The sequence below is a fragment of the Mesoplodon mirus genome, assembly GCF_964341445.2.
Source record: "Mesoplodon mirus genome assembly, chromosome: 1".
Taxonomy (NCBI): domain Eukaryota; kingdom Metazoa; phylum Chordata; class Mammalia; order Artiodactyla; family Ziphiidae; genus Mesoplodon; species Mesoplodon mirus.
In genome coordinates, this window is record NC_138976.1 from 57,559,370 (window position 1) to 57,582,081 (window position 22,712).

Consider the following 22,712-nt stretch of genomic DNA (forward strand, 5'->3'; position numbering starts at 1 on the left):
AATTTTTAAATAAATTACATGCAGTAAAGTACACACATCTTAGTGTAGTGTACAGTTTATGAGTTTGACAATTGTATTTACCTGGGAAACTAACACCCCAATTGGGATGTAGAATTTTTCCATTACCCCAGATAGTTCCTTTGTGCCTTTTTAGTTAATCCCTCCATGAGGCAGCTGCTGTTCTGATTTCTATCACAATCCATTAGTTTTACATGTTCTTGAATGTCAAAGAAGTAGAATCATATAGCACACACTCTTATATGTTTGACTTCTTTTGCTCAACCTATGTTTTTGAGATTCATCCATGTTGTTGTATATGTGAGTAGTTCATCTTTTTTTCTTACCAGTTTTCCAGTGTAGCATATATACAACTTGTTTATCCATTTTATCAATTCTTATGTTGGTAGATTTATAGATTTCCTGTTTATGGCCATTTTAAACATTCCCTGAGATTTCTTTTTTCTTTTTTTTTTTTGCGGTACGCGAGCCTCTCACTGTTGTGGCCTCTCCCGTTGTGGAGCACAGGCTCCGGACGTGCAGGCTCAGCGGCCATGGCTCACAGACCCAGCCACTGCGCGGCATGTGGGATCTTCCCGGACCGGGGCACGAACCCGTGTCCCCTGCATCGGCAGGCGGACTCTCAACCACTGCGCCACCAGGGAAGCCCGAGATTTCTTTTTGTAAACATATGTTTCCATGTTTCAAATTTAATTAAAAACCTAGAAGTTGAGTAGCTGGATCATAGAATAGGTGTATTTTTGTCTTTATTGGAAACTGCTGAACAGTTTTCCAAAGTGTTGATAAGATTTTACACTCTAACTAGAAATGTATGCAAGTTCTAGTTACTCCACATCCACACCAAGATCTGATGTTGTCAGTCCTTTTAATGTTTGCCATTTTGGAAGTATGAAATGGTGTCTCATTGTAGTTTTAATTTGTGTCATCCTGAAGACTAAGGATGTTGAGCACCTTTTCTAGGTTTCTATTCTGGAGTCCTTAGGGTGTGGTCTTCATTCTCATTCTTACAAAATGGCTGCAGGGGCTCTAACTGTCACTCTGAATTGTAGGCTGAAGAAAGAACAAAGGATCCAGGTCCTGAAGTCATGCATCTATTGAGTCTTTCCCAGAAGCCCTGTTTACTGGCTTCTGCTTACATCTCATTGGTCAGAATTATGTCACATGGTCACTCCAATCTGCAAGGAAGGCTGGGAAAGCCTTCGGTTTTAAAAGTGAGTGTTCTGGGTATCTACTGCTGTGCAACGAACCAACTCAAAACTTAGTGGCTTAAAACAAAAACATGTGTTTTTCTCACAAATATGACAATTGGGCAATGCTCATCAGAAATGGCCTGTTTCTACTCTCCCTGACATCCATACAACAGCAGTTATTGCTGGCTTTCGGCCAAGAAGAGTCACACAGTTGGAACTGTGGTTAGAACACCTACACATGACCTTTTCATGTGGCTGCTTGGCTTCCCACACCATAATGGCTGAGCCCCAAGGGTGAGGGTCCCAAGAGAGACTTAGGTGGAAACCATATTGCCTTTTATGACTTAGGCCTGGAAGTCACACAGCATCACTTCTCTATTCATTGTGGCAAACACAAAAGACTGCTCAGGTTAAAAGGGAGGGGAAATAGAGTCTACATCTTAATGTAAGGGTGGCAGGTTCTGGAAGAGAATGTAGGATCAAAATATTGGTGTGGCCATTTGGGGGAAATATCTGTTACAGCTGGGCATGTTACTTGCCCCCATCCAAAGTGGGGTTCTCTTAACAGAAAAGATGTGGTAAATAGATATTGGGTAAGCAAAGTGAGTTTCTGTCATGTTCTTTACATATATCACATTATAATTGTTTGCTTTGCCACTAGACTATAAATCTTCATGAGGGAGCAGTCAGGTTTGTCTGTCTTGCCAACTATTATTATTATTTTTTTTTTTTTAGTACGCGGGCCTCTCACTGTTGTGGCCTCTCCCATTGCGGAGCACAGGCTCCGGACGCGCAGGCTCAGCGGCCATGGCTCACGGGCCCAGCCGCTCCGCGCGGCACGTGGGATCCTCCCCAACTGAGGCACGAACCCGTGTCCCCTGCATCGGCAGGCGGACTCTCAACCACTGCGCTACCAGGGAGGCCCTGTCTTGCCAATTATTGATTCCTTGTGGCCTAAAGCAAAAAAGAGGTATTTAGGAAATATTTGTCAATGAATGATTATTAAATCAAATAAAAATATAGAGAGATTATCTGTTTTAGAAAATAAACTGTGGTGCAAACATTGGGAAAGAAGGAAAAGATTGACATCTTAAAAGTCAATAACCTACAAAAAGTCTAATAAACATATATGCTAAGGATTAAAATAAATTTTCTCATTCCACCTTTTAAAATAGATCACAGGGCTTCCCTGGTGGTGCAGTGGTTGAGAGTCCGCCTGCCGATGCAGGGGACACGGGTTCGTGCCCCAGTCCGGGAGGATTACACATGCCGCGGAGCGACTAAGCCTGTGAGCCATGGCCGCTGAGCCTGCACGTCCGGAGCCTGTGCTCTGCAACGGGAGAGGCCACGACAGTGAGAGGCCCACATACCACAAAAAAAAAAAAAAAGATACTAATATAGCAAAAAAATTTAAAAAAAAATTTTTTTAATAAAAATAAAATAGATCACAAAACAAAATATCGCCTTCTCAATTAGAAATCTGTGCCTGAATAAATGGCTGTCTGATTACTATGTGGAAAGAAGTATCTCTTAAAAAGGGATAAAGCATGCTTTGGGGAGATGATCAAGGACTTCTAGACAGTCCGCGTGATTTTTGTTTATATTTTTTCAAATTGATTTAGAATACCCAACCGCTGGCCATGATTTGCTACCGCTGGGGACAGCTTAGAGACTGCAACCTCCCTAACCCTTCCTGGATCGGTACTGAGGTCAAGAACTTGCTCATTGGGTAAGCTTTCTCTTCTTCATCCTTAAATACATTGTTGGTTCAAGTGGCTTAAAATCTTTTCTGACTTATTTTCTTTGATATGTTTAAATCTTTTTATTGTTTTTATAGTTTTATAATCCCTTTCCAGGAGATCTTCAAAGTTCTTTTTTTATTTTGCTAGTCCATTTAAAAACTAGTTTACCATTAACCATGATCTTGCATGGTACATTCCTTAGGACTCTGTGTGACAAACATTCTCCTGCTGCGATCTTTTTTAACATGCAAATCTAATCATGTTAGTCCTTTGCTTGGATTATTTCAGTGGCTTCCCATCAGCACAGAAAAATGTATACTTCTTAGCATGACATATAAGGCCCTTCAGGAGCTGACTCCTCATCTCCCACCCCTGTGCTCCCCTCAGACTGCTGGGCACACCGTGCTCCCTCCTGTCTGTGCCTCCCCACCGCCTCCCTGCCTAGTGTCTTTCCAGGCTGAGAGAAGAATATCTGTTCAGTGTTTCCTCCAGTTTCCCTGCCCCTTGTCCACGGGGAAAAACTCTTACCTTTCAGTCTCATCTGAAGCATTAACTCCTTGTGGACCCCGTTCCTGAGCTCCCCTCACAGATTGGGTGCATTTTCTTGGTCTTGGTCTCCATATATAATCTGAATTAAACTGAAAACAAACAAACAAAAAAAAATCTTTTCTTCATAGCAAGCAGTTTTACACATAATCTCGGTGGAATAAACCAAGCACCATAGTTTCTTTAAATGGCATTTATTATTCTTTCCTCTTCCCATATCTTTTTTGTAGGAGTAGGGAGGTACCAGGGGGAGAAAGGCATCCTCCTCCTTTGTCGGCTCCTTTTGTACTTAGTATTGGCCAAAGAAGGAGCAGACAGGTGGAGAATGGGGATGCTCCTCATGGAAAGCCAAAGTGGAAGAGGTCACTCTTTCTTGGAGTGGCTTCTGAAGGATTTATCCACCCAGCTGGGTGCAGGTGTGATTTGGGAGGTGATAGAAGAAGCTTGGACTCAAGCCCTGCTGGTACACTTCCTATCTTCTTCCTGGCTTCCCATCTTCTATCTGCCTCCTTCATCAGCTTTTAGGGTATCCTTCCCCACCTGCCCAGGGGACAACCCACCCATCTTCTCTGTCCTCTGGGCCCCCTGCCTTGATAGAAGGTCCTTTTTAGTGTGGTGCTGCCACAACAAAGCTGTTACGATGATTGAAGGGAAAAGGCCAACAGACAGACAACAGAAGGTTTCTTTAACATCCATGGATACAGAAACAGTCAGACAAAGCAGGAAACAACATAGGGCGCTTGTAGTTGGATTTACAGACTTTTCAGGTTCCCTATTGTGCCCATCGTGAAGAGTGAGACATCTCTTCCATTCTCACAGGGAATTTCCAATCTTCCCTCTGCCTGATTTTCTGGAGACGCCAATTGTCATGTCTGCTCTCCAGCTGCAAGCAATTGATGCAAATTAACCTCAGCACATTCTGGAGTGTTTATTGGGAGACCAAGTGAGCTGATTTTCCCAGTAGACAGTCTTATAACAGCCCAGATTTCAGGTTTGCTTTTGTTCGGTCCATTTCTATGCGTGGTGTTTCCACACTTATTAGGGTTATCCCTGCATCATTGTGAGGGACATAGCATGTTAGTAGCAAGGGGTCTGGAGTCAGATCACCAGGGCTTGAATTTTAGGGTGATCATTCATTCTGGTTTTCCCAGGACTGAAGAGCTCCATGGAGATGCAGGACTTGTCAGTGGATACTTCTGGACAAACCAGACAGTGGGTCACCCTAGGCCTTTGCTACTTACTAGCTGTGTGAACTAACTTCCACAAAGTATTTAACCTCTCAGGGCCTCAGATTGCTCAGGCCTAGAATGGAGGTAATAATAATATCCTAACATCATGGAAGTATTATTTGGATTAAAAAGTTAATATTTGTAAAGTGCTTATAACAGTTTCTGGCATACATAAGTGTTTGTTAAATTAAAAAATTAAGAAAGTCATAATTTTCCCCTGGGCAAAATCTCAGTGTCCATGCATTGCTTGTATTTTCTGCCATTATTTTAGGGACTCACAACAGTGAGTTTCTCATTTCTCTATGCATTTGCATATCCATGTAGAGACATTCTGACTAATCAAATTTTTACTGTCAGATTTTCACATGTAACAATACATACTCAAAAACAACATTTTCATAGTAATGTTGAATGACAAAATGGTATTATGTAAAGTGATGTGAATAATAAAGAAGGACCGCTGATTGTTAAGAATGTCCTCCAAACCCCTGACCCTCTTTCCTTTCTACTCTCTTGCTATTTTGAACAAAGCTCCATTATAGTAATTACTGTATTGTATTAGAATTGTATGTCTATTACCACAGGAGAGAGGATGTGCAAGGGGTAGCACGTGCACAAAGGGAGTGCCTGCACTGCAGCTGACAGAAGGGAAGGAAAAGACAGCGTGGTCAGGGGGCTGTTAACACCAGAAGTGAGAGACCCAGTGATTAGCAGACCCCCACCCGTCAGTATAGCCACACCTCCTCCAATGGAGGGGAGTGGCTAATCTAATCTAGACTCTAGAGAAGGCAATAGGAAGTGTTCACTCCCAGAGTCCACCAAAATGAAAAAGATGGATGGATTAGGGATCTTTCTCCCCGCTCACAGCCTTTTGACTAAGAGACCCCGCCTTTAAAATATTTGTTAATGGACTTCCCTGGTGGCGCAGTGGTTAAGGATCCGCCTGCCTGTGCAGGGGACACGGGTTCAAGCCCTGGTCCGGGAAAATCCCACATGCCACGGAGCAACTAAGCTCGTGTGCCACAACTACTTACTGAGCCTGCGCTCTAGAGCCCAGGAGCCACAACTACTGAGCCCGCGTGCCACAGCTACTATGCCCGCGTGTTGGAGCCTGTGCTCCGCAACAAGAGAAGCCACTGCAATGAGAAGCCCACGCACCACAAAGAGTAGCCCCTACTCACCTCAGCTAGAGAAAGCCCGCACACAGCAACAAAGACCTGACGCAGACATAAATAAATAAATAAATTTATAAAAAATAAATAAAAGAAGAGTTTTCATATTTTAAAAAAAATTTAAAAATAAAATAACAAGGGCTTCCCTGGTGGCGCAGTGGTTAAGAGTCTGCCTGCCAGTGCAGGGGACACGGATTCGTGCCCCCGTCTGGGAAGATTCCACATGCCGTGGAGCAGCTAGGCCCGTGAGCCATGGCCGCTGAGCCTGCGCGTCCGGAGCCAGGGCTCCGCAACGGGAGAGGCCACAGCAGTGAGAGGCCCGCATACGACAAAAAAATAAAAAAATAAAATAAATAAAATAACAAGATCTTTAGGTTTTACTTGAACCCCTTGAAAAGGACCCATAGATACCCAGTACTTCTTAAAATCCTCCCTTTCTTCTCTGACTGTTCTACTCAGCGAGGCAGCCCAGCCCTGATCTCCCTAAACTCTGTACCCAGTTCTTCATTCCACTACTTTCACTCACAAATCTAGGGGCATTTGTTCCTACTCCACTTTTCCTTATTATACAGACCGACTTAGTTGCTTGGCTAAAGTGTTGCCACCTCCTAAAAATATTCTTATGTTCTATATCCGTGCTGTCCTTCCAATTTGCTAGCACCATTGTGGTTTCTGAGCACTTGAGATGTGGCTAATCCAATTCGAAATATACTGCAAGTATATATACACCGAACTTCAAAGACATAGTATGAAAAAAGGATGTAAAATATCTCATTAATAATTTTTCTATTGCCTACATATTAAAGTGATAATATTTTGAATATTTTGGGTTAAATAAAATACATTATTAAAATTAATTTCATGTTTCTTTTTCCTTTTGAAAACGTATCCACTAAAACATTAAAAATTACATATGTGGCTCACATTACATTTCTATTGGACAGTACAGTTTCAGATCAGAGGTCAGCAAACTTTTTCTGTAAAGGGCTAGGTGGAAAATATTTAAGGCTTTGTGGGCCATATGGTCTCTGTCACAACTACTCCATTCTGCCCTTGTAGCATAAAAGCAGCCATAGATAATACATAAACTATAGAGCTCCCCTGTGTTTCAATAACTTTATAGACACTGAAATTTGAATTTCAAACAATTTTCACGTGTCATGAAATATTCTTTAACATTTTTATTTATTTAAAAATATAAAAGCTTTTTTTTTTTAAGCTCAGAAGGCTTGAAACCTGATTGGTCTCCTGTTGGCCATAGCTTGCCCACCATAGATTAACTACATCTGTTTTATGCCAACAATGGGATCCTAGGGATAAGATTATCTTCGCTACCCCAGAAAAGGCCTCAAAGACTAGGCTGGTTGAATAAATGGGTGAAATTCAGAGGGCAGAACTCTAGGTAACCGGAGGAGGATAACCTAGTCTAATGGGGCAGCCTGGACTCAGTGTCAACTGAGTTGACGTTCAGATATGTGAGCCTTGGGTGGCCAGATCTTCTGACTTTTTTTTTCCCAGGAGAAACGGGATTCAAATTGTATGGAAAATTTTCCAATTACTAGTTTTTTCCCCCCACTTCTTATATAATTCCCCCATCACAGTTTTATTCTTTGTGAAAACATATTCTTTCCTGAAAAATGGATTTTAAATGACTAGTAGATGAGAAGTGTCTTGGCTCAAACAAGGCCCAATTTTTATTTTAGTTTTACTGTGATTGTTTCACAGAGAATGAGTACTTAGAAAACTGTGTGTGTTCTCTGAAGGAAAAAAAAATCCCAACATGAAAACTGACTTGGGGGCTTAAAAAATACTGCTTTCACCTTTGGTTTAACAGTTATTTGGGGGCCATCTTTATTTCTAGTTTAAATAAATTTTATTTTATTTTATTATTTTATTTATTTATTTATTTGCAGTACACGGGCTTCTCACCGCTGTGGCCTCTCCCGCTGCGGAGCACAGGCTCCGGATACGCAGGCCCAGTGGCCATGGCTCACGGGCCCAGCCTCTCCGTGGCATGTGGGATCCTCCCGGACCAGGGCACGAACCCACGTCCCCTGCAGCGGCAGGCGAACTCTCAACCACTGCACCACCAGGGAAGCCCTAAATAAATTTTATACTATTAGCTTAATGAAAAGTTATTCTGAAAAAAAATTTTTTCTATTCTCACAACAGAATAAGATGTCCCAAATTTGTTATTTGGGGAAAGTCTGCCACTTGGAGACAACTTCTTGATGTCAAAGAACTTCCTTTTTGAGAAATGTGCTTGGCTCAGAATTACTTATGCTCCCCAGTTTTGCCTAGTGGGCTTGCTTATACCCAAGAGCTAAATCATTTTTTTTTTAAAAATAAATTTATTTATTTATTTTTGGCTGCATTGGGTCTTCATTGCTGCACACGGGCTTTCTCTAGTTGCAGCGGGGGGCTACTCTTCGTTGCGGTGCACAGGCTTCTCACTGCGGTGGCTTCTCTTGTTGCAGAACATGGGCTCTAGAGCGCAGGCTCAGTAGATGTGGTGCACGGGCTTAGTTGCTCCACAGCATGTGGGATCTTCCTGGTCCAGGGCTCGAACCCGTGTTCCCTGCATTGGCAGGTGGATTCTCAACCACTGCACCCTCAGGGAAGCCCAAAAATCATTTTATCTTTGACATTAAGGAGTAGTTTAGTCAACTTATATTTAGGTTAAAACTTTTAAGAGGAAAAAAATCTGCTAAGATTGATTTAATTCTGTTTTGTAGCATTTTTCATGCATATTCATATGAGTTCGGTGAACTCTTGACTCCAGACATGTAAAATTAAATAATGAAGCCTCTGCAATTACCTTCAGACCTAATTTTTCAAGGTTTCTACCCATGAAACACAAAGTAGCTTTTGAAAATGACCAATTTTATTAAATTTGTGGGTGCGGTGGGGAGAGTGAAGTTAAAAACTGCTGCTATAATAAAACCAGACCAAGATTGTTTTAATTTATCCCAACTGGAAAAATGAAGTTGGGTGCACCTCAGCCTTGATGGCATTTGTTCATAAAGACAGAACCCTGTGTAGGGATAAATAGCTTGCTTCTCCATTCCCAAGTTGTTTTGAATTCCAACTGTGCCCATGATATCTTATTCATACTGTTTCTTGTTTTTTAACAAGTAGATTTAGTCCAGGAAATATATCATCTTGAGGAACTCAAAAACTAAATACTTGTACATTTTTCAACATTGCCTTTTAGCAGATTTTCTTATTTCTCTACATAGTTCCAAGTATTTCTTTCCTGTGCCTTCTCTTTTTTCTTCTATCTTTCTCTCTCCCTTAACCAACATTACTCCACCCAAATTGCCTTCCCAACATTACTCCACCCAAATTGCCTTCATTACTCCACCCAGATTGCCTTCCCAATTGAATTCTATCTAAAACTGCAAAGTTTAATTCCATGTGTGCTTTACATATAATAGGTGTACAATAAATATCTGTTAAAAAATAAAGCTGTTAGGGAAACTGGTTTTTCTTTTCTGTGCCACACTTTTCTAATATATTCCATCAACAGTTTTACAGATTGGTGGACCTAGGAGTAGAAGCAATGTCATCCACTTATATGGTAACTGCCAGTTTTACTTTTAATAAGGATTAGAGGGATCATAATTTCTTTCCATTCTTCCCAAAATAAAACAACAAAAATCAAAGCCTTGAGTGTCTGACAGTGAAAACATTTGTACCAAGTTGGTGAGTCAAGGAAAACAAAGTGATTTGAGATATTTTGTGTTGTGGCCTGGAAACTCTCTTTACATCATTTACCTGCCAAGTGCAAATGACCTCTGCCTTCATGCTCAACTGAAGTTTTGGCTTGTAGATCAGTGTGTTAGCTCTCTAATCAAAATATCGGGAGTATGGCAGGATCAGTACACAGTTTTAAGTATGGGTTTGTATAAGAGAATTAAAAGTCTTAACTGAAGGAAAAGTTAAGAGGTATGACATCTCTGAAGGACACCCTGGTACCTTTTGTTTACAGAGTAAACAGTTTGGGTAAGAACCACAGTATAACAACTAATTAACTGAGAAACTATATGGACTGTGTTATATGCAGTCATAACTACCACATTGGGGTTACTGAATAAAAATCAAAATCTGTCTTTAAAATCTTTACCCTTAGAGTAAAAAGAATTTTTCTACAATAAAGTTATTCTATTTATAATTCCCATACATTTTGTTTTGTGGTTTAGTATGGATTATTTTTTTTCTTAAAGTGATTTGGATTTATCTTGTTTATGTGTTCTTTATTTTGGAGGGGTTTTTTTTCTCCACTTATTTCTCTCAATGACCTTCTCTGCCCCTGACTGACATTTTAGGGAATGAGTGGTGACTTTGTGCACTCTCTCTCAAGTTTGGAACGGAAACACACAGCTCTCCACCTTGTTCCTATTTTGTCTACTCTTACCCCATTCCTCTCTGGTACATGGTTGGCAAAAAAAAATCCCCATAAGGATCCTGGCCCTAAAAATGAGAGCCTGAAGAGTAATTTATTAATCTGTCATTCGTTCAGAACAGCTGGCCAATCTTTAGACATTGCATTGCCTGTTCTGGATCAAGAAAAGGTCCTATTCCTGATTCTGAGAAGTGCTAACCTGACAGGTGTCAGAGGTAGGTGACCTTTAAAGAAAATATTAACTGGGAACAAAAGCATTAGATGGTTTCTAAATGAGCCAAGGCTACTCATCCAGCTGCCCTTGAGCAGTAAAAAAGGAAAGTCAGTGCATTAAACACCGGGTCAGTGATAAAAGCCATGAAAAAAAAATCTTTCTAAGTTAGGCAATGCTGATATTGGCAGTCCTTGAATGCTATTAAACGCACACACACACACTTCTTTTTGAGAAATGCTTAATGGAGCACAATTAAGCAGTCTGTAGAATTGAATGACCTTTAAATTGCTGTAATCTCGTGAGGGAAACCTTTCACATACAGCATCTACTTTTGAAAGAACATTCACATGAAAATATTGTCACTAATTCAGCAGGGCATGCCAGACCCATGTCCTGTGTCTTGCTCCCTTTTGGAGCCCTTCTTTGCCAGAAAAGCTGAGATCACTAAAGATGCTGACCTCAAACATATCAGTCAACCAAAAGCCATCGCACTTTTATAATTCAAAAACAAATTTGGTGATGAGCAGAAAGGGGAGATTATAAAGCCTCAAAGGGCCAAAAAAAAATTCTGACCTTCTATCTTTTCTTTCAAACAAAATCCTTTAGATTATAATATTTCCTCTCCTCATTTTCCCTATTTTTGTTGTTAAGCATTTTTTTTTTTTTAGAAAACAAAAAGACATGCTGTTGAAAAACCATATACTGAACTGTGAACTCAGAAATTAGTTTTGAATCTTGAGGATCATTTTCCCCCTAAAACTTATATTTTGAAAAAAAAAATCTACAGGAAAGGTAGTACAATGATCACCTCAATTCATTTGCGTTCTCTCTTGCTCTCAATTTATAACTATGTATAACTTTATGGATTTATTATTTTGATTGATCTACTTGAGAGTAAGTTATAAGTTACAGACATCACAACACTTTCCTAAACACTTCAGCATGTATTTCCTAAGAACTAGGAGAGTCTTCTATATAACCACAAAGCCTTTAGCACATCCACTTAACTTAACCTTGATACCATATATATAGTACATATTCAAATTTCCCCAATTGTTCCAGGAATTTCCTGTCTGTTTTATTGTTTGTGTTAGTTTTTGGATCTAGAATCTAGTTAACTATTAAGTATTGTATTTAGTTGTCACGTTTTTTTAGTTGCCTTTAGTCTGGAATATTTCCTCACTTTTTTTTTTTTAAGGCGAGAAGTCAGTTATGATACTGATTTTTGAAGAATCCAGGCTAGTTACCTTGTAAAGTGTCTCACATGACCTGGATTTGTCTGATTGCTTCCTCACAGTTAGATGCAAACACTTTGGGCAGGAATACAACACGGGTGATGCTACATGATTTTCATTGCATCATATCAAGAGGCATATGATGTCAGCTCATCTCATTATTGATGATGTTAAGTCTGATCACTTGGTTAAGTGATGTCCAGCAGATTTCTCCATTGTAAAGACTCTTTTCTCCCTTTGAAATTAATATGTAATATGTGGAATGACGCAATGAGCCATTGTATCATTGTGAATAATATTGTCTCCAAAAATCTTTCATTCTATACGTTCAATACATATTGGTGAGCCTTGACTAAATCTATTACTGCGTTGGTTGCTGCAAAATAATGATTTTTCAAACTCTATCATTCCTTTTACGTATATTAATTAGCTAGTATTTTTCTATAAGGAGATGCTTTTCTTTTTACCTGCTCGTTAATTTTTTTTAAGTACCATTACAGATGCATAGATTCTTTTTGAGACTCAAATTGTCCCAAATTGATTAACTGGAGCCCTTAGAAATGAAATTTTGATTTGGAAGTACTCTCAGTACTTGTTTGTGACCTTAGTAAATAATTCCAACCTCCCTTTCCTTCTTTCTTTCTTTCTTTCTTTCTTTCTTTCTTTCTTTCTTTCTTTCTTTCTTTCTTTCCTTCCTTCCTTCCTTTCTTTCTTAAGGATTACTGCCAATGTCATGGCTAAATCTTTTTTCTTTCTTAAATAGAGATGTAAATGAATAACAAGGGTTTATTGTTAAGTGCTTAATAACATCTTTTATTTTTTGTAACAACCTGTCAGCTCTAAGGCAATAATTATGAAATGACTTGAAATAAATAATGGTGTTAAAGGCATCCTATGCTTGTATCCTGAGTTTTCAAAGGACCAAGAACAGTGGCTGACCTTCAATGGACAGCCAATAAAAGTTAATTGAATGCACTGAATTAATAATAAAACCAAAATGTCAAAGTCATGAAGCAGAAGCCAAAAGATTGAAATAATATATATTAAGGTCTAATTGTATAGAAATAAGTAAACTTCTTTCCTATTCACAAGTGACTTTTATCTCCTTGTTAAAACTTGAAATTTCCCCCAAATTGCTACCAGTACAGTTCAGAAGATAGTCCTTCCCAGAGAAAGACAAATACTGTATGTTATCACTTACATGTGGAATCCAAAGAATAGAACAAATGAATGAATATAACAAAACAGAAACAGACTCACATACAGAAAACAAACTAGGGGTTACCAGTAAGGGGAGGAATGGGGAGGGGCAAGATAGGGGTAGGGGATTATAAAGTACAGACTACTATATAAAAACAAGAATATATTGCATAGTACAGGAAATATAGCCAATATTTTATAATAACTTTAATTGTAGTATAACCTATGAAAACATTGAATCACTATGTTGTACACCTGAAACCAATATAATATTGTAAGTCAACTATACTTTAATTAAAAAAAAAATCATCCTTCCCTAACTTTCCCTTCTTTGATTTCGTGAAGAATACATAATAAAACTATGTAATTAGTAATAGCCTGTAGGAGTTCTTTTAATTCAGCACACTGGTAAATGAATATTCCTTCTTTCTTATCAATTTGTGTTGCTTCCTAGATCAATAGTTTTTTGCCAGATCACTCCATCTCTGGGATAACAAATTGCTTATAAAAATTAGAAAGTGGTGTCCAAAAGAGGCATGTGGACTAATACACAAGCTTTTCTGTGAGAAAAGCTCTGAATGGAAATTGACAAATTAGATGCAGTCATGCACATTTTGTATAATTAAAAAAAAACCTGACTCTAACGTAAATTTACATTTAAAAAAACCCCACACATAAATTGTGTCATTGTAGATTATCTACAAAGTGGATAATATGCTCATGGATCATTCAGAGCTGACTGTAAATAGTTTAACTCAACCAGGATACTTGATCCTATCAGAAAATAGTAAATCACTCACTTCTTAGAGGCTTAGTATTATTTTCAAACCACTCTCAAACCATTTAATACATGGAAGGGAGTAATTTCTTCTTCCTAAATTTCTCTGGCAGTTTTAATTGAAGTTTGACCTGTCAACATTAGTTCATAGGCCCAATATGTTATTTTTTTCATTTTTACCAAATAAGGCAAAATATAATTTATGATTTTAGGATAAAGTGATTATTTTAACTCTCCATTCTTAATGTGTGAATGGGAGAGGTGAAATCATATATAAAAAGAGAATTTACACTGGAAATCAAGGAGGTCCAATCATTATCTAAAGAAAGATAGGAAATTGTACAGTAGCCTTTGAAGAGATGCCAGAGATACATAAAGATAGAGCAAAATGATCTACTTTTTAGATAGACTGTTTTATAGCACACAGTTTCAATTTACCATGTATTTTACCTATAAATATTTCACTGGGATTCTTGTATATATTAGGAAGACATTTTCAATCATACTATATCAACTGACCTCCAATATTTATCTTGTTTCATATTGTTGGTCTTATATAACATCCTTGATTAATTTTCAGGCCTTGAGGTGATATTTATTAAATTAGGGATGCAGCCCACTAAATTAATAAATTATTATTGTGGAGGCATTCTTGTCTTCTGAATGTATAAGTGCACTGCTTAAATTACTCTCAGGGAATAATTTACACATGAAGAGGCTCTGGTGGTTAAAAAAGCTTTATGTATTTCTTATCTCTGGAAATAGTCTTGGACTAGGTGCTTAATTGGGTATCAAAGCAATTGTTTTTTCAAAGTGGTAATGATTTGTACTATTCGGTGGTCCCCAATACACTATCCTAGAACTGTGAATTAAATATAATGTTAAAAAATAACATTTTGAACCAAAAATTTCCATAAGAAACAGAGATTCTGTCTCAAATGAGAAAATACGCTCATGATCCTGAAAAGGCTTAGTAAGCTTTCTTTCATTGTGAGATTTCTTTTTTTCTTAAAATAGCTGCAATAAAGTGAACATGGAAAACACTTCAGATCAAGGAAAAAGAAATTAGACCTTGGCTGCTGTTGCAAAAAAGATATTACTCCCCTCCCACCTTATTTTAAGTATTAAAAGGTAGAATTGAGGGCAATGCCCCTGGGCTTCTAATCTTGTGCCACTCTTTTTCTTGTCCTTGGGCTGTTCGTGTCAAATTTGTATGCTGCTTGCTTATGTGTGACACACATCTCTATCCCAAATGTAGGCATTATAAAATTTTAAAAAAGATGTGGTTTTGGTAAAACATTTCCCTTGGGTCATAAGCTCTGTGACAGCAGGAACCCTGTCATTCTTATATTCTTAGAGATTAATTCTGTGCCTGGCACATGGAATAGGAGAAATATCATTTTGGTGAATGAATGTATGGGTGAAATACACAGAAAAAGTGCACTATTATGGAAAAAAATCCTTAATTATTCTGAGTCTAATATTTGCAAGATGTTTGGTTATGTCTGTCCCATTATCTGTTTTTTTTCCCCTGCATATTCTTCCTTTTCCCCCAAAATCCAGACAGCAAAGAATGAGCAATGGTTAATTTTAATTGATTTGATTATTTGAGTTTGTACATCAGTAATCTATCACAAGTAAGTAAAATTCTATTGAGAAGCAACCACTGCTCCTTGACACCCTAATGACTCTTTAAAGGAGCTATATTGTGCTAGAAACATCCAAACTGGCCTCAACTTCTAACTAAACAAACCAATTGCAAATAAAAGGACTGGAGCCAAAATGACGGTGTAGGGCAGTGGCAATGGTGGTGGCAGTGCTTAGGAGTTAATATCCATCCCAGACACCGTCTTCTTTTATTCTTCATCAAACATTTTATTTGATATGATGGTGTCAATTGCTTTTCTGCTCCTCAAAACTAACCCTATGGTGCTTCACACTGTGCTAAGTACTACAGTATGAATTTTGGTAAGATAATTGCTTTTTGTATAAATAAATGGTTTTATCCTCATCACTTCCATTTAATTTCTTTTTTTTTTTTGGTATTTAGAACTGAAAAAATTTGTCTCAAATTTTATTTGCAAACTCCTTTTTATAATTAAAAAAAAAGACTTTCTATAATTACATTGTCAAGTACCCAAAAAATTGTTTCACATTTGTACCTCACTTAAAGTGCAAGGATCTTCAGATGTGCTGGGTACATAATTAATCTGGTGTTATTTCTGTTTTGAATCCTTTTAATTAATAGACAGCTTGTTAGAATAGGCTATAAATAATATATCAAAAGACTGGCATAAATTCCTTTGCCCAAAAGTTGAATCTACATTATTCATGGTTGTGTTATCTTTCCTTTTTTCCCCCTCCTTGTCCTTTTGTTGCAAAGAGGTCACGTAAGGACGTCCGTGGAAGGGCTCCGTGCGCCATCTACTGACGAAATCTATATTTCCACTGTCTGGAGAAAGAAAAGAATTACACCTCCGGTTTTTAAAGCAGTCTCTGAGAAAGGAGGAATAATGGCAAAAGACCTTCTCTGACTCTCTGGCTTATTGGTGACTCCCATAATAAATCCAAAATCAGCAAATACATAATTCAGAAAGGAGACATCAGTCCCTCAGCGCGAGTACGAGTTATAGAGAGAATCCCAAGACATCCCAGTTGGCATTGGAAGAAGTTAGCCAAACCCTGAAGTCAACTCAAACGAAGAATGGATTGTTTTTTTTCACCTGTGTGCTAAGCTAGACTCGCTGCCTAATGGTTGCCACTTTATAAGAAACGGCTTTATTTTTTTTTAAATTTTTATTGGAGTAGAGTTGATTTACAATGTGTTAGTTTCCTGTACAGCAAAGTGAATCAGTTATACGTATACATATATCTGCTCTTTTTTAGATTCTTTTCCCTTATAGGTAGGTCATTACAGAGTACTGAGTAGAGTTCCCTGTGCTATACAGTAGGTCCTTATTAGTTATCTATTTTATATATAGTAGTGTGTATACGTCAATCCCAATCTCCCAATTTATCCCTCCCCCCTGCTTTCCCCCCGGTAATAAGTCAGAGAAAGACAAATATCATGTGGTATCGCTTATATGTGGAAACTCATTTGCTTTTCAGCAGTCACTTTCAATGTCTTGCCTGAAAGGAGGGTGTCCCGTAGGAATGGTAAGCCATGTGGCAGGTCTTTTCAGGGAGGGGGCTTTATCTGGCACCCCTAAATCATGGCATATAGGAAGCTCCTACTTTATTCTTCCCCGCACAAGACCATGTAAGATGGTAAGAATGCAGTGGAAAAGGGGGAATTTTCCAGGTTTAATTCAGAAGGAACAAAGCACAGGTGGCCCCAGAGCAGGGACCCTTCCAGCCCCACCCCATCATGATACACTTCACCAGCTTGGTCAGAAACAGGAAGTAGGTGAAGGCAACACAGAGCCCTGTGAATGTGACCAGGGCACCAAAGAAATGGCTTTATTAATGGCACATCCAGATAACCATCAGTTTCCTATCTTATTATTCCAAAGGACTTCTCTCCAGTTTGATTATTTTATTTAAAAATTAAATAATGCATAGCAAGTAGTTCCATCCTTCACGTAGATCCTAACACATAGCTCGTCAATGTGTAGGTAAACTTAGTCCTCATACACACAGACACAACTACACGTACACCTACAAGATGACACGCATCAATGTACATGTGGGTCAGTTGCGAAATCTAAGCTCTTGGACTTGGATTAAAATGTTTCTATCTTCAACTGTTCTCTCCATTATATACTAAATCCAGTAAAAGGGTGGGAGGAATTGGAGTCCACAGGTAAAAGAAGCTTTCTTGGTTGTAGGTGGGAGGGAGAGAGCAGAGTATCAGTTTTAGGGCTTCAAACCACTTGAATCGGAGGCTTGCACTGGAAATTAAAATTGGCCCGAAGCGGTCCGATGTGATGTGGGTTATCTTCGCGTAAGCAGCTGGGAGAACTGACAAATTAACGTCGAGGATCCCGGATGCCCCAGCTAACCTCCTTCCCCCTATATCTCTCTCTTTAATCCAAGGGCCCAGACAACTTGCTTTCGTGGTTTGAAGAAAGACAAAACGAAAAGAAGCAAGAAAGTTGAGCCAAAAAATAAAAGAGAGGCAAGTAAAGAGGGAAGGCAGGGAGAAGAGAATGAAGCCAAGAGAAAGATTCAGAAAGAAGTTGGGAGGTAGGAAAAAGGGGAGAAAAGGAAGAAGATAAAGAGAGCAAAAAAGGAATGAGGGCAAAGAAGATGCAAGGATCCTTCTTTAACGAACCGAAGTTACACACATATTTCACTTTCAAATCAGTTGTCTAGATCTTATCCGTTTCCTTTCTAAAGGTTGTCTGTGTTGCTAAGGAAAGCTAGTCAGTACTCCTACCCCGCCCCACGCGTGGCTGCGCTGTTCTGTCCCCGGCCACCGAGACCAAGTACAACCCGAGTGGAAACCTTTGCAGGAGCGCGACTCTGGGAACACTCCTGCGACTGGTTATCACCAGGGAGCCTAACAGGATTAATACCCAGAGATGGATTACGTTGGCTGTCACCAATACGCCTAAAGATTATAATCCAATTTATGCACATTACAGCCAGTGTTAACTTTATCTGCTATTTTAAGACTCCCAGTTGCCCCGCGCGTCCTTAGAGGACAATTTGCCACGTTCTTATGCAACCCAGCAGGCTGTCTGGAGTGGGAGCTTCCCCAAGAAAACTCCCAGCTGGTCCCCGAGGATCTGCACCCAGCACTCCCAGGTATCTCGCTTTCACCTGGGCACCGCTTTGTGGTGCATCCCAGCCGGGGATTACCAACACGGGAGGCGTTCCCTGGGAAGGAACTAGCCTTCTAGTTTCTCTCTCTTGTTCATTTCATTTTAAAATTTTCGGTGGCGGTGGCAGTGGCAGAAGGGCGGGGGTGAGTGGTTGGGGAAGGGGGCCAGGGAATTGTTGCCGGTTATAACCGTCTCAGCGACTGCTTTTAGATGCTTGTTTGTAAGGGTGGCATTTCTCTCGCTCTGTCTTTAAATAAGTTTGTTTGGGTGTGAGTTCTTGCCTTTTCAGCACAAAACCATAAAAAGACGTGGTGGAAAGCGAAAGAAAGCCCCCTCCCTCCCCCGAGCGTGCTAACTAACGCCAAAGACTTGATTTAACACCCCTTCTCCGGAGGCTGGGGGCTCTAGGCAGTGGCTACATTCCAGCAGTTTTAATCCGTTTTTTATTGTAGGGCGAGAGGAGTTTACACAGGGTCTGGGATGGCTCCCCAGCTGGCCGCTCTCCCTACTCCAGCGCCCCTTCCCCGCCCTTCTCCCTACTTCCCCCCACCCCCCAGCAGGAACCTGTTACTTTAAGCGAGGCGTTCCAGTGTGGCGGTGCGGGCTGCCGGGGTTTCGGGTGGGTGGCCGGTGATTGGCTCTTTCGAGCTCCCCCTGGCTCGCTCGCTCGGCCTCCCCGCCCGCTCCGCCCCGCCCGCGCGCCCTCCCTCCGCCCCGTGAGGCTCGGAGCCCCGGTGTCAGGCGCCACGGCGCATGCTCCGGAATCTCATCCTCTGGCCCTGGAGCTGCTGCTGCTGCTGCTGCTTTTGCTTTTGGGGCTGAGTTTAATAAGCGAGCGAGCGAGCGAGCGAGCGAGCAAGCGAACGCGGGGGGAAAAAGGCAGAGAATGTCCGCCATCTACCCTCCGCTCCTGGGCGCGCTCTCATTCATAGCAGCCTCTTCATGAATTACAGCTGAGGGGGGCGGGGGAGGGGGGTACCACACAACACCCCAGCAAACCTCCGGGCCCCCAGGCATGGCTAGCTCGGTAAGTACATGCAAAAATAATAATAAAAGACCCCCACCCCCCGCCTTTCCTCCCTCACCCTGCGCCGCCGCCGCCGCAGCCCAGACAGCGCCAGCGCTCCGCGGTTCCAATTAGAGAAAGGTTGGTACGGCTTGCAGGGAGCTGCTGCCTCTCCCTCAGCCTCCGCTCCCCTCCCTCCCTCCCCCCCCCGGCGCGCGCGCACACACACACACACACACACATACACACTCACACACTAACACACACTCGCCCCTCCACCCCCCGCGCCTCCCTCCTCGCCTCTCTGCAATCGCAAGAAGCGCACTCTCGCTCACACGCGCGCACTCACACACACACTCACACACGGTGGAAGGAGGCGAATAATAACTCAGCCATATTTCAGCTGCCGCCGCCGCCGGGAGCCGCGGGCACAGTCCGGGGACGCGGCGAGCAGCCTCGCCGGCCGCTACGATGGTGCGTTCTTCGCGGCGCGCGAGTGTGAGCCGGAGTGTGCGGGCTGACAGCGGCGGGGCCGCACGCAACTTTGCCCCCGCGCCGGGCTGTGCGCAGTCGGGGCTCGGCGGCTGTCCGTCCGCCACCCTGCCTTTCTGAATTTCATTTTTGGGGGGAGGTACTTTGGGGCCACTTTGGCTCTTGGAAGTGTGTTGCGGGGGCTCTCTTAGGCTGGCCTCGCCTATCGCGTGGGGCTTTTCGCTGGGGGGGGTGCGGGGTGCCTTAAGTTATGGACGCCTCGGCGTGTTTTCCTGCGGGCGTGTGTGTGTGCGTGCGTGTGTGTGTGTGACGACGTCTCACTTTTGTTGTGCACGAACCCCGTGGTAAGAGCACGGGAGTTTGTGCCCATCGGCGGAGGCTGCCTGTAGTTTCCATTCCGCCTGGCACAGCGCTCCACACGCACGCACACACACACGTACACAAAGACTTCTCGGCGTGTGCCTGTCGCCGCGGCACTTTCGGGGTGGGGGCTCGCCAGAACCCCCCTGGGGGTCCCAGTTACCTCCCCTCCCACTCCGGGCAACCGCCCGGGCATCGCCTCCTAATTGTCTCTAATTTGTTTCCGATGCATTCGTTGTCGTGCTTGTAGTGGATGAGCGTGCTCGCCCCTCTTTACCCCCCAACAACCGGACCCCCCTTCCCGATCGGGGGTAACATTCCGTTACAATCCCGGCGGGTGTGGATGCGGGCCCGGGGGCGTGTATTTGGGGGTGTGGGGTGTGCGCGCCCACGCGCGTGAAACGTGGATGCAGAGGGCACCGCCGTTTCCTTTTATGTGCGTTTCAAGAAGGAGGAAAAAAAATGTCAGGCGCAATGTTCAGTGTCGAACGGTCGCCTTCCTGTTGTTCACGGCTGTCTCTCCTCCCCCCTGCCCGCAGTGTGCCGTGCAGGTGAAGCTGGAGCTGGGGCACCGCGCCCAGGTGAGGAAAAAACCCACCGTGGAAGGCTTCACCCACGACTGGATGGTGTTCGTGCGCGGGCCGGAGCACAGTAACATACAGCACTTTGTGGAGAAAGTCGTCTTCCACTTGCACGAAAGCTTTCCTAGGCCAAAAAGAGGTAGGGCTCGAATACAAAAGGAGCTTGATAAAAAATGTCTTTGCTGGAGGAGGAAACAATCGCTTGGCCCGGGCGGTCCCCCTGCCCCTCTCCCCGCCCCCCGCGTCGCGCTCGCTGGCGTAGCTCGGGACCGGGGTGCGCGGCGCCGCGCTGGCCAGGTCCCCGCTCCCGCCCGCGCGCGCGCCACTTCGGCTCCGTGAAAGTCACCGCAGAGAAAGGACTGTCAGGTGTCGAGTGTTTATTCATCCCAAGCCAGTCCTCGTCGGTCCTCTGGGGTTAGCCGCGGGTTCTGCGGGGAAGGTGCAATTAGTTGTTGGGTTTGGAGGCGTGGGGAGCGGGGCTGGAGGGAATAAACAGCTTGCGCCTTTTTTTTTTTAACCTGGAGAAATTGAGATTTACCTGTGTTGTTAGCAGAGGATGCATGGGATGTACTGATTGTTCCGTCTTGAGAAGTCGCCTGTCTTTAGGGTCTTCTCTGCCTTCCTCCTGTGTATGAGGCTTTAGGTACCAGTTGTCATAGACTTTTCTTTTTGTGGGTTAGCCACCCCGACCTCCCACCGTCAGGATTTTACGTTCGGTTGGGGGGGGGCACTTACTGGTCCCTAGCTCCCCGATGGTACTTGGTTGCTCATTCGATTTTGAGCAGCGTTCAGAAGTGTCTGCCCCATGTGATCTGCAGGGAAGAGAGTCCCTGCAGAGGTCGAAGCTAAGTTTCAGAGCAATGGTGTTGTCTTGCCTTCTGCTTCATTCCTTCCTCACCTTGGTTTTTAGCCTTGGTGTCTGGTTTGCATAATTCTGCTCAGCCTCTGCGGTCCCAAACATTTTCCATAAAGGACAGTTTTGAAAAAAGAGGAACAGAGTGTTATTTTACAAGAAATTTAAAGAGGGTTTGAGAAATCTCCGTTTCTGTTCCCTTCAGCCTCTGGAAAGCTACTGTCTGGTTGTTTTAGTTGGATTAGTGGAGGTAACAGTACAAATACAATAAGGTGCTTTGTGAGCAGGTTTATTTATCTAAGTTGACACAATGGTTAGTAGTTATCTTCCATTTGATCCGTAATCTTTATTGGCATCTAGAACTCCTGCAGTTTCTTAGCTTAACATCATAATAAATCCATTCTGCTTAGAGCTACGTAGAAATTATTGAACATTCAGGGGCTTGAATAAAGAAAGGAGAAATGCTCTGTGCCTTAGAGGTGGCAGAGGTTTATGTTAATGCTTATTTTTGTTTCCAGAGCTCTTGTAATGGGACTTAGGATTGTATGTTTTGCCTATAGTGGTTTGTTTTATAGCTGCTCTTGAAAACTCAAACAGTTGAATTTGATATGCTTTGCTGGATGGTTAATAAATGAATCCAGCATCTAAGAGAGGAGTAAGGATATGCATGGTCTATCGGAAATAACATTTAGATTTTGTTAGCATTTTATATCAGAATATAGCCAGAGATATGATACTTAAATTTTCCTCCGAACTGTAATAAGATGAGTATTGTCAAGTTTCTGTCATTATGTGAGGTTGGGTTTGATGCTTTTTGGAATCTCGCTTTCCCTTTTCCATGTGTCCATAGAGCCACAGCAGAGGAGTTTAAACAAAAGGAACCACCTTCTAAGATCCTTTGTACACACTGTTAGAAATACTTGCT

The 22,712-nt window shown here is 42.1% G+C and overlaps 1 protein-coding gene across 3 annotated transcripts in view; it reads left to right on the top strand.

Moving 5' to 3' along the window:
* The first annotated feature begins 19,266 nt into the window (after positions 1-19,266).
* Positions 19,267-22,712, top strand: part of MLLT3 (MLLT3 super elongation complex subunit) — a 259,804-nt gene continuing 256,358 nt past the window's right edge. For 2 of the 3 annotated variants that reach the window (XM_082612398.1, XM_082612400.1), the window contains exons 1-2: positions 19,267-19,522; positions 20,893-21,073. In XM_082612398.1, the coding sequence (XP_082468524.1) occupies positions 19,511-19,522; positions 20,893-21,073 (193 nt within the window). In that variant the 5' untranslated portion in view covers positions 19,267-19,510. Of the gene's footprint in view, positions 19,523-19,859; positions 19,976-20,892; positions 21,074-22,712 lie in introns of those variants that run through there. The other variant, XM_082612399.1, reaches the window with a different exon arrangement.